Source organism: Hippopotamus amphibius, chromosome 17 (genome assembly GCF_030028045.1).
Source record: "Hippopotamus amphibius kiboko isolate mHipAmp2 chromosome 17, mHipAmp2.hap2, whole genome shotgun sequence".
Lineage (NCBI taxonomy): Eukaryota > Metazoa > Chordata > Mammalia > Artiodactyla > Hippopotamidae > Hippopotamus > Hippopotamus amphibius.
The window spans coordinates 2,331,220-2,343,968 of NC_080202.1; the positions used below are offsets into that span (position 1 = coordinate 2,331,220).

The following is a 12,749-nucleotide window of genomic DNA, read 5'->3' on the forward strand; positions in this document are numbered from 1 at the left end:
AAAGAAAACTACAGACCAGTATCACTGATGAATTTAGATGCAAAAATCCTCAACACAATACTAGCCAACAGAATCCAACAACACATTCAAAGGATCATACACCATGATCAAGTGGGGTTTATCCCTGGAATGCAAGGATTCTTCAATATACGCAAATCAATCAATGGGATACACCATATTAACAAATGGAAGGATAAAAACCACATGATCATCTCAAGAGATGCAGAAAAAGCTTCTGACAAAATTCAACACCCATTTATGATACAAACTCTCCAGAAGGTGGGCACAGAGGGAACCCACCTCAACATAATAAAGGCCATATGTGACAAACCCACAGCAAACATCCTTCTCAATGGTGAAAAACTGGAAGCATTCCCTCTAAGATCAGGAACAAGACAAGGATGTCCACTCCCGCCACTACTATTCAACACAGTTTTGGAAGTCCTTGCCACAGCCATCAGAGAAGAAAAAGAAATAAAAGGAATCCAAACTGGAAAAGAAGAAGTCAAACTGTCACTGCCCGCAGATGACATGATACTATACATAGAAAATCCTAAAGATGCCACCAGAAAACTACTTCAGCTAATTAATGAATTTGGTAAAGCTGCAGGATACAAAATTAACACACAGAAATCTCTTGCATTTCTATACACCAACAATGAAAGATCACAAAGAGAAATTAAGGAAACAATCCCATTCACCATTGCAACAAAAAGAATAAAATACCTAGGAATAAACCTAACCAAGGAGGTAAAAGACCTGTACTCAGAAAACTATAAGACACTACTGAAAGAAATCAAAGACGACACAAACAGATGGAGGGACATACCATGTTCTTGGATTGGAAGAATCAACATTGTGAAAACGACTACATTACCGAAAGCAATTTACAGATTCAATGCAATCCCGACCAAATTACCAATGGCATCTTTCACAGAACTAGAACAAGACATTTTACGATTTGTATGGAAACGCAAAAGACCCCGAAGAGCCAAAGCAATCTTGAGAAGGAAAGACGGAGTTGGTGGAATCAGGCTTCCCGACTTCAGGCTATACTACAAGGCTACAGTGATCAAGACAGCATGGTACTGGCACAAAAACAGAAACAAAGGTCAATGGAACAGGATAGAAAGCCCAGAGATAAACTACGGTCAACTAATCTATGACAAAGGAGGCAAGGATATACAGTGGAGAAAAGGTAGCCTCTTCAATAAGTGGTGCTGGGAAAACTGGACAGCTACATGTAAAAGAATGAAATTAGAACACTTCCTAACACCATACACAAAAATAAACTCCAAATGGATTAAAGACCTAAATGTAAGGCCGGACACGATAAAACTCCTAGAGGAAAACATAGGAAGAACACTCTTCGATGTAAATAACAGCAAGATCTTTTTTGATCCACCCCCTAGAGTAATGGAAATAAAAACAAAAATAAATAAGTGGGACCTAATGGAACTTCAAAGCTTCTGCACAGCAAAGGAAAGTATAAGCAAGATGAAAAGACAACCCTCAGAATGGGAAAAAATATTCGCAGACAAATCAACAGACAAAGGCTTAATCTCCAAAATATATAAACAGTTCATCCAGCTCAATATCAAAAAAACAAGCAACCCAATCAAAAAATGGGCAGAAGACCTAAATAGGCATTTCTCCAAAGAAGACATACAGATGGCCAACAGGCACATGAAAAGCTGCTCAACATCACTAATTATTAGAGAAATGCAAATCAAAACTACAATGAGGTATCACCTCACACTGGTTAGAATGGGCATCATCAGAAAATCTACAAACAGTAAATGCTGGAGAGGGTGTGGAGAAAAAGGAATGCTCTTGCATTGCTGGTGGGAATGTCAATTGAGACAGCCATTATGGAAAACAGTACAGAGGTTCCTTGCAAAACTAAAAATAGAACTACCATATGACCCAGCAATCCCACTACTGGGCATATACCCAGAGAACACCATAATTCAAAAAGACACTTGCACTCCAACATTCACTGCAGCACTATTTACAATAGCCGGGACATGGAAGCAACCTAAAGGTCCATCAACAGATGAATGGATAAAGAAGATGTGGTACATACATACAATGGAATATTACTCAGCTGTAAAAAGCAATGAAACTGGACATTTGTAGAGTCATGGATGGACCTAGAGACTGTCATACAGAGTGAATTGAGTCAGAAAGAGAAAAACAAATATCGTATATTAACACATACATGTGGACTATAGAAAAATGATACAAATCAACCGGTTTGCAAGGCAGAAATAGAGACACAGATGTAGAGAACAAACATATGGACACCAAATGGGGAAAGCGGGGAGGGTTGGGGGGGAATGAATTGGGAGATTGGGATACCAAATTGCACATTCTAAATATATGCAGTTTACTGTAAAAAAAAAAAAAAAAAAAAAAAAAAAAGTTAAAAAAAAAGGAAAAGGCAAAGGGGGATTTTTTTAAATGACCAAGCAGATTTTTTAATGAGCCATATAGAAATTCCAGCAATAAAAACATAATTATTGAGGAACTTCCCTGGTGGTCCAGCGGCTAAGACTCCGGGCTCCTAATACAGAGGGCATGGGTTCAATCCCTGGTCGAACTACACCCCACATGCCACAACTAAGAGTTCATGTGCCACAACTAAAAGATCCCGCATGCCACATCTAAGACCTGGTGCATCAAATAAATAAATAAATATTTTTAAAAATTATTGAAACTGAAAATACACTTGATAGCACATTTGACAGAAACAAAGATATTCCCCACAATGAGCCCCAAAAGAGAAAAAAGTGGGAAAGAGAAGCAATTAAGAGACACAGAAGACAAGAGTGATAAAATATTATATCTAACAGGACTTTCAAAAGGAGATGATAAAAAACTGTAGGAGAAGGTTTTGTAAAAAAGATAATGGCTAAGGAATTTTCAAGAACTCATGAAAAACTCCAACACATTAAGGAAGTCCAGTCAGTCTCAACCCGAACAGATCTGAGGAAAAAAACCCCAAAACACTCCTAAATAAATCACAGTAAAAACAATAGCACTCAGAGAAAAAGATACTGAAAGCAGCCAGAGAGAAAATTCACTCTCCACAAAAGAACACAAATTAGATTAAGTGCTGATCTCTTCACAATGAAAACAAGAAGACAGCATGCAGAGAAAACTGAGAAAATAACCACATTCCAAACAAAGATACCTTTCAATAAACAAGTATAAGGAAAAGACAAGAGTTAAGTTATAAAAACAAAACAAATACTGAATTCTCCAACTAACAGATCCTCACTAAAGGAAATTCTAAAGGATTTTCTTCAGGTGAAAGCATGTTCCCACACATGGAAGATCTGCGTTGCAAGAAGGAATGATGGGCAGGGACTTCCTTGGTGGCACAGTGGCTAAGAATCTGCCTGCCAATGCAGGGGACACGGGTTCAATCCCTCATCCAGAAAGATCCCACAAGCCGTGGAGCAACTAAGCCTGTGTGCCACAACTACTGAGCCTGCACTCTAGAGCCCACGAGCCACGACTATTGAGCCTGCATGCCACAACTACTGAAGCCTGTGCTCCACAACGAGAAGATAATGTAATGAGAAGCCCACACATGGCAACAAAGAGTAGCCCCCTGCTTGCTGAAACTAGAGTAAGTTTGTGTGCAGCAATGAAGACCCAACACAGCCAATAAATAAATAAGAAAATTTATTAAAAAAAAAAAAGAAGGAGTGATGAGCACATAGGATGACATATGCGTGGGTGAGCCTCAACGAAGACTGAGTACATAAAATAGCAACATCTTTGGCAATTTTAACAAAACAAGAAAGAACTAAAATATGACAACAATAGCATAAAAATTGGGAGGAAAGAAAGAAATCAAGATGTTTTATGCCCTCATACTACTCAAGAAAATGGTTAAGATACTAGTTTTAGGCTTCAAGTTAAACCGGTTGTTAAAATTTCTGGGGAAGCAGTATAAACAAAGAAATAATGTATAAAATCCAAACTCGTGGAGCAGAAGAAGATGGAATAAGACAATCAATCCAAAATAAGGAATGGAAAAAACAAACAAGAACATCCACATCAGCATAAAAAAAGACAGGACAGTGATTTCCATGGCAGTCCAGTGGTTAAGACTTCATGCTTCCAATGCCAGCGGTGCAGGTTCAATACCTGGTCAGGCACTAAGAACCCACATGCCACACAGCGCGGCCAAAAAAAGAAAAAAAGAAAGAAAAAAAAAAGGACAAATAGAAAGCATGTAATAGTTTAAGGATAACTGAGATACTACCCGTCATTATCATCAACTTAAAAGAACTAAATTATCCTGTGGAAAGACAGTTTGTCAGACTCCATAAAAAACAAAACCCAGCTATATACCTATATAAGAGATATACCTAAAATATAAGCACAGAAAGTAAAGGGGAAGAAAAAGATACACTAACTTACATCAACCAAAAGAATACTGATCTAACTACATCAATATCAGGTGAAGCAGACGTTACGGTAAACCAAGCACTGGCGAGGATGTGGAGGACAGGGATCTCCTGTGCACGGCTGCTGGGAACATAAATTGGTGCAGCCACTACAGAAACAGTATGAAGGTTCCTCAAAAAATTAAAAACAGAACTCCCATATGATCCAGCAATTCCACTTCTGGGTATTTATCCAAAGAAAAAAAACATAAACTTGAGAAGATATATGCACCCCTGTGTTCACTGCAGCATCTGGGGCGGGGGGGTGTGTCATCATTAAAAGGGGTCAAAATGGGAAATGAAAGGGAGGATAACAGAGTTTGGGGTTGCTGCAGCTTCTGAGCTCCAGGCTAGTTCCACACTTTGATTTCCTCCTGGCCATTAGGGTAGGAATTTGAGGATTTTACAAGCACCAAAGCAGTGCCACTTGAGAATGGAAAGAGGTAACTGGGAGATTGTTGTACACACTATCAGAACCCAATTTTTAGGCCACGAGCCTTCACATACAGGGTCAACTATAGTTGTCAGACTTTTTTGAAAGTGCAGTACTTCTTGAAGACATTCCAAAAGCAGGCTTCCCAGGGGAATGTGAATTCATCAGCAAGCTTGGCAGCTCACTCCAAACAAGCCTAGTTTTAGGCAAATGAAGTTTAGCCCCAGCTCTTCGGAGCAAACACATCACCATTCCCGAATCTCTTCTACAAAGAAATCTTGCATCTTCCACTGTATAAACTTCTTCGAGAGCTGGGCTGAAAGGCAGAAATCCTGGAATCCTAGCATGCATATGAATTTAGGCAGACTTCCCTGGGGCATATTTTGTGCTTAGTTTCCCTTTCAGGACAGGAGAAATGAAGAGAAGATTCAGTAAAATCAGGGCCCCACGTTTTCGTATTAATAGGAACCTGCTTCAGTTTCCCAGAGAGGTGGGGAGGGATGGGGACCACTGCTCACCCTGGAGACACAAGACACTGGCAGCAGCCACCCCACTGTGTGGATGCTGGCATGGGTGGGCCCCACAGCAGCACGATTCATAGTAGCCAAGACATGGAAACAACCTAGTGTCCACGGACAGGCAAAAGGATAAAGAAGATGTCGTACACAAGCACAACAGACTACTATTCAGCCATAAAAAAAATAATGAAATCTCACCATTTGCAACAACATGGATGGACCCCGAGGGCATTATTTTAAGTGGAATAAGTCATAGAAAGACAAATACAGGTAGATCTCACTTATGTGTGGGGGAGGGGAGGAGAGGGGAGGAAGGAAAGGAAGGAAGGAAGGAAGGAAAAAAAAAGAAAGGAGGAAAGAAAAAAAAGAGGAAAAAAAGGAGGAAAGAAAGAAAAGAAAGAAGGAAAGAAAGACAAGCTCTTAGATACAAAGAACAGACTGGTGGCAGGAGGGAGATGGACCAAATGGGTGAACAGAGTCAAAAGGTACAAACTTCCCATTATAAAATAAATAAGTCATGGAGATGTCAAGTACAGCATGGTGATGATAGTTCACAATACTGTATTGTATATTTGAAAGCTGCTAAGAGAATAGATCTTAAAAGTTCTCATCACAAGAAAAAAAATTCTGTAACTACATGTAGTGATGGATGGTTAACTAGCCTTATTGTAGAGATCATTTTGCAATACATACAAATATAAAATCATTATGTTATACACCTGAAACTAATATACTGTTGCATGCCAATTTTACCTCAATTTTTAAACAATTGAGAACTACTAGGAAAAAGAGACAAATCTAAGATCACAGTAGTAATTGATAAGTTACAGACAAAAATGAGAGAAGATATGGATGATTTTTTTAAAGCAGAGAATATATACTCTTCTCAAGTATGCCCAGAGTATTTTTATGAAACTGATCATTACCTAGGCCAAAATTTAAGAACCAATTATTTAAAAAGACTGGGTATTAGAGACCATATTCTCTGGCCACAATAAAGTAAGAAATCAAATAACCAAAAATAGTCAATAAAAAATTGTGTATTAGAGATTTAAAAGAACACATTAATTAATACAGGAGTGGAAAAAGAAACCAGAATGGATAATAAAAAGCATTACAAATTAAAACTTGCTGAATGAAGTTAAAGTAGTACATAGAAAGAAGGGGGAAGCCCACAGGCCTAGAACCCATGCTCCGCAACAAGAGAAGCCACTGCAATGAGAAACCCGCACACCGCAATGAAGAGTAGCCCCTGCACACCACACCTAGAGAAAGCCTGTGTGCAGCAATGAAGACCAAACACAGCCAAATAAATAAGAAAATAAATCTTTAAAAAAAAAGTTAATTTCTTTCACCCAGAGTTCATTTTTTTAAAAAAAGAAAAAAAAAAAACAAGAAAGAAAAGGAAAAAAACAAGAAAAAAAAAGAAAAAGAAAAAAAGAAGACATAACTATATTCTCCAAAATGAGGGAAAAAATTATCTCCAGAAGAAATAGAAGTGAATTCTTTTAAGTTGAATCACTAGTTTTAAAATTCTTTATACACACAAAAAAAATACCCACTACATTCAGCTGATTTTACCAAATACTTACAATCTTACTCAAACTATTTCAGAGTTCACAAATGTTATGACATTAGCATGATCTGTTACCAAGCCAGACAAGAATAGTATAAGAAAAGAAAATGACTGGCTTATCTGTCTTACAAATAAAATACAAAAATCCCAAAATAAATATTGTTAAGTCCAGCAATTTATTAGATGATGCATTATGACTAAGGTTAAACCTAGAAATCCACAGGTGGTTAACACTAGAAGATAACTGATGTCATTCATCTTATTAACGTATTAAAGGAGAATAATAAGATCAACAAACTTATGCAGAAAAAGCATTTGATGGATTTCAACATCCCTCATGATTAAATTCACAGCACAATGGAACAGATGGGAATTTCCCAATCTGAGGAAGGATGTCTACAACACTGACACCATAATCTGTGGAAAAAAGTAAAAGCATTCATGTAAAAAGCAGAAAAGAACAAGAATAACCACTTTCAATGCTGCACTGCAGTCTTAAGCAGAGCAATAAGGCAACAGAAAAGTAAGGAAAAGGTTTAAAAACTGGAAATAATGAAACAATGGGACTTTCCTAATGGGGCAGTAGTTAAGAATCCGCCTGCCAATGCAGGGTACATGGGTTCGAGCCTGGTCTGGAAGGATCCCATATGCCACAGAGCAACTAAGCCACAACTACTGAGTCTGTGCTCTAGAGCCTTCGAGCCACAACTACTGAGCCTGCATGCTGCAACTACTGAAGCCCGAGCACCTAGAGCCCATGCTCCACAACAAGAGAAGCCCATACACCACAACGAAGAGTAGCCCCCACTCGCCACAACTAGAGAAAGCCCGTGTGCAGCAACGAAGACCCAACACAGCCTAAAATAAAAAAACAAAATAAAATAAAAAATAAATTAAAAAAACAACTAAAAGCTACCCCATGATTTATCATTTTTTTAAAAAAAGAAAGAAAGAAACAATGGTCTTTTATTTCTTTTTTACTGATGATATGACCATTACTTACATAGAAAGCCCAAAAGAATCTGCAAATAAGTAATAAGCATTAAATGATAATTTAGGGAGGTTGCTGGCTTACAATAAAAAAAAAAAAACCTGCAGATAAACAATAAGGACCTATAGTATAGCACAGGGAATTATGTTCAATACCTTGTAATAACCTATAATGAAAAAGAATCTGAGAAAGACTTTACATATATATATACGTATAACTGAATCATTTTGCAGTACACTTGAAACTAACACATTATAAATCAACTATACTTCAATTTCTTAAGAAAAGTTATTCTAGCATGTGAAAAAAATTGCAAGTTAGAAAAAATGTAATTTTTTAAAAGATATTATTAACAACAGCATCAAAAATACAAAGTCCCAAGAACTGAACCTAACACGAGGCATACAAAATATTTATGGGCAGAAAGCAATTAAACATGAAAGCCCTCCTAAATAAATTGGCAGATAAACCACAGCCATGGACTGGAAGACTCATTAACATAAAGACACCATCGTCCCCAAACTGATTTCTATATTATGTGTGATTCCAATGAAAATTTCAGAAAGATGTTTCGGAAAACTGAAAAATGTAATTCTAAAAGTTATATGAGATGGTTAAAAAAAACTTTAAAAAGCTAAAACATGCCCGTAGAAGTGGGGTTTGCCTCACTGGGGAAAAAAAAAAAAAAGAATAAAGCTACAGCAATTAGAAGGATATCTATCATATTTCTGCATCAATACTACAAAGAACATAAAGACCACAAAGCCCAAAAATCAAACCATATATAGATGCAAACTTGAATTGTAACAAAGCTAAAAATGTAGAACAGTTGGAAAAGAATGAACTTCTTAATTAATTATCAATACAGGCAAAAAAACAAATATTGACCCCGATCTTGAGGCAGACACAAAAATTCAATTTCTGGTGGATTAAGAATAATGCGATGAGAAAACTATAAAACTTTTTAAAAGACAATATAGTAAACTCTTCTAATGATCCCAGGGTAGTCTTATATAAAATCTACAGAAGTTCTGTTCACCAAAAATGCTGACCTAAATGTAAGAGCTAAAACTATAAAACTCATAGAGGAAAACAAAGGTATAAATCTTTGTGACCTTGGCTTACACAACTTGGATTATGCTTCTTAGATATGACACCAAAAGCCCAAGTGATGAAAGAAAAAATAAACTGGACTTCATCAGAATGAAAACTTTCCGCCCTGGTGTGATTCTGTCCTGCTCAGCTGTCTTCTGAACAGCAGTCACTTATCTACATCCACCTGCTCTCCCACCTAAGTGTGTGCCTCTGAGGCCCCAGAACTATCTTTTAGTTGTCAACTAAAGACCAACATAGATTATCACTTTAAAGTGGATAATGATGAAAGTGAGCAGGTATCTTTAAGAAAGGTCAGTTTCGGGGCTGATGCAAAGGATGAAGTGCACACTCTTGAAGAGTGCACACTCTCTAAGCAGAGGCGGCCCAAACAAAGCAGCCCTGGCAATGTCAATAACATCTGTATAGCCAATGGCTTCTCTGGGGGCTTTGAGGCACCACCACCTGTGGTCTAAAAGTGGTGCAGGGTTTGTACTTATTAGTGGACAGCACTTAGAAGATGCAGAGTAGGAGGATGTGAAACTCCTAAGTATATCTGGAAGTGGTAGCAAGATTCCACAGAAAACAAGCAAAACTTGCTGATGAAGAGGAACAGGAAGCTGAAGAAACAGCTCCAAGAAAGAAATCTATGTAAGATACTCCAGCCAAAAAGGCACACAATCAAATCAGAATGGAAAAGACTCAAGACCACCAAACACCATGAGCAAAAAAGTCAAGAATCCTTCAAAAAACAGAGGGAAAAAACCTCCTAAAACACCAAAAGGACCTAGCTCTGTAGCAGACATTAGAGTAAGGCTGCAGGCAAGTCTAGGAAAAAGCACAATGAACAGTCCTGGTAAATTATGGGAAAGAGGAAAAGGAGAGACAAATACAAAGGAGAGTCCAAGCTGAGTATCACTAGCGATCCAGACGGAGTTCTCTACTTTCCTCCCAGTCCCCTTTCGCGACTTGCCACCCCCCACACCCCTCTACAGGCCAGAAGCAACCTCGCTCTCAATTTCTTGTTTGACTGCTATGATTCAGTGAATCTTATACTTTGCTTTCTATTACTTATTCATTTGATTTACCTCTTTGACCATGTTTTAATCACTTTTGTATCTCCCTAGATGTTCAATAAATATTTGAATGAATCAGAGGAAAAAACGGTTTTGTACATCAATGAATACTATCAGGAAAGTGAAAACACAACTCACAGAATGAGAGAAAGTATTTGCAAATCATATATCTGAGTATCCAGAATATATAAAGAACTCTTACAACTCAACAATAAAAAGATAACCCAGCTTAAAAAACAAAATGGGCAAAGGATCTGAATGAACATTTCTCTAAAGAAAATATACAAATGGCCAACAAGCACATGAAGAGATGTTTATCATTGGTCACTAAGGAAATGAAAATTAAAACCACAATGAGGGGGACTTCCCTGGTGGCACTGTAGTTAAGAATCCCCCTACCAATGCAGGGGACAGGAGTTTGATCCCTGGTCTGGGAGGATACCACACGCCGAGGAGTGACTAAACCCGTGAGCCACAACTACTGAGCCTATGTGCCTAGAGCCCCGTGCTCCACCACAAGAGAAGCCACCGCAGTGAGGAACCCGCACACCACAACGAAGAGTAGCCCCCGTTCACCACAACTAGAAAAAGCCTGTGAGCAGCAATGAAGACCCAATGCAGCCAATAAATAAATAAATAAATTTACTTAAAAAAAAAAAGCACAATGAGATACAACTTCGCATTTACTAGGATAACTATTTTTAAAAAACAACAACAAATGTTGACAAGGAAGTAGAGAAAGTGAAACCCTTCCTCATACACTGCTGGTGGGAATTTAAAATGACACAGCCCCTTTGGAAAAGAGTTTGGCAGTTTCTCAAAAATTTAAACAGATTTGTCATGTGACCCTGACAATTCTACTTCTAATATATATCCAAGAGAACCAAAACAACATGTCCACACAAAAAAGAGTGTGTCACGGCAGCACTATCCATAACATCCCAAAGTGAACATGACCTAAACGCCGCCAACTAATGAACATCTGGGTAAACAGAACACAGTATATCCATGCAATGGGAATTCTATTAAGCCTGATACCAGATGCAGCATGGAGGACTCTTGAAAACATGCTGAACAGAAGGAGTCAAATGTCACATATTATGATTCTATTTCTCTGAAGTGTCCAGAACAGGCAAACACACATAGACAGAGAAGAGGTTAGCAGTTGCCAGGAGCTGGGGGTAGAGGAAAACAGAGCAGCTGCTGAAAGATATGTGATTCCTTTCTGAAGAGATAAAAATGTTCTGGAATTATATAATGATGACAGTTGCACAATTTTATGAATACATTAAAAGCCACTGAACTGTATACTTTAAAAGGGTGAATATTATGGTATGTGAATTTTTTTTAACCTCAATAAAAAAATCCTAACCCCCCCTCCAAAAAAAAAGCAAAACGAGGAGCCACAAATTAGGAGATATGTGCTATACCCATAAGTGACAAGAAACTTAGGAAACCCTAAACATAAGAAAATGACAAAACAGCAAGCCACATAAGGCACACAAACCACCCATAAGCAAATAGAAACAAGCTGTCTCACTTCTAATTAGACAAACGTGAAAGAAAACTATCTCACATCTGCATGAAGGCAAGAACGTGACACACTGCCAGCAGGAGTGTGAGCGGTGCGGCCATCTCAGCAGATGTGGTCTCACCTAGCACATGTGCACATACTCAGGCCAAGGAACGCCACCCCTGGGCACAGGCCCTAGAAAGTCTGTCTACACGTGAACCAAAAACACCATTGTGTGGAATAGCAAGAAACTAGAAACAGCACATCCAGTAAAAGCCAACATAGAATGGACACACGTATTCTGCTATCTAGAATCATAAAACCAGACAATAGCACAAGGGAAATGACTGGATGAAACTAAGGAAACTAACAGGTATGATTTGCTTTACGTAAAGTTAAGAATACAGAAAGTTCAACAGTCTCTTCTTCAGGGAGACAAACATGCATCTGAGAATGCGTCAGGCAGTAAAATCAAACTCTCACTTGTTTCTTTTTCAGTTTAAGGATCTGCTGCTCCACTTTCGCAATTTCCCGGTCCACACGGTCCATACTCTGTATCAACTCTTCCTTTGAAAGTTTTGAAGGTGAAGCATTTTGGTCATCTCCACACGGCTGCCCGGAGATCGGAGAGGAAGGAGCTTCATGTTTGACTCCAAATGCTGGATCCTTTAAAGAAGAAAATCAAGAACAAATGATTTCTCACCAACAGCCAATATCACATGTTTCAGGATTCTCTTACTGAAAAAAGTGAATTTTAAAGCTTAGCAGAGCCATGTGTGCTCTCTCTCTACATGGCAGTCCTATCGTAGCAGTGTTCTCCCTCGCTCCCTCTCTCACACAAACCCACACCACTGAGGTTGACAGTTTAGACATACCATTCACAATTCTGAAGATCCTAAAAGCTATCCAGAATGAGGGGGTTAAGTGGCTAACCAGCCTTTAGTACAACAATACTGAGACTTACAGAGAATTTCTGCCAAAATAATTATGCAATCACAGCAAAGGAACATACCAATTCATCAGCCATCTCCTTGTGATGGCACTGAACATGCATACCTATGTGCCCACCCAACTTAACAGCTACGAC

At 38.3% G+C, this 12,749-nt stretch overlaps 1 protein-coding gene and 1 pseudogene across 17 annotated transcripts in view; one reads left to right on the forward strand and one right to left on the reverse strand.

The window, feature by feature from the left end:
* The window catches only part of NCOR1 (nuclear receptor corepressor 1), a 149,989-nt gene that overhangs the window by 97,494 nt on the left and 39,746 nt on the right, over positions 1–12,749 (reverse strand). For all 17 annotated transcript variants that reach the window (XM_057717049.1, XM_057717063.1, XM_057717065.1 and 14 more), the window contains exon 5: positions 12,146–12,328. In XM_057717049.1, the coding sequence (XP_057573032.1) occupies positions 12,146–12,328 (183 nt within the window). The remainder of the gene's footprint in view (positions 1–12,145; positions 12,329–12,749) is intronic.
* On the forward strand, positions 3,733–10,103 carry LOC130839774 (nucleophosmin-like; annotated as a pseudogene).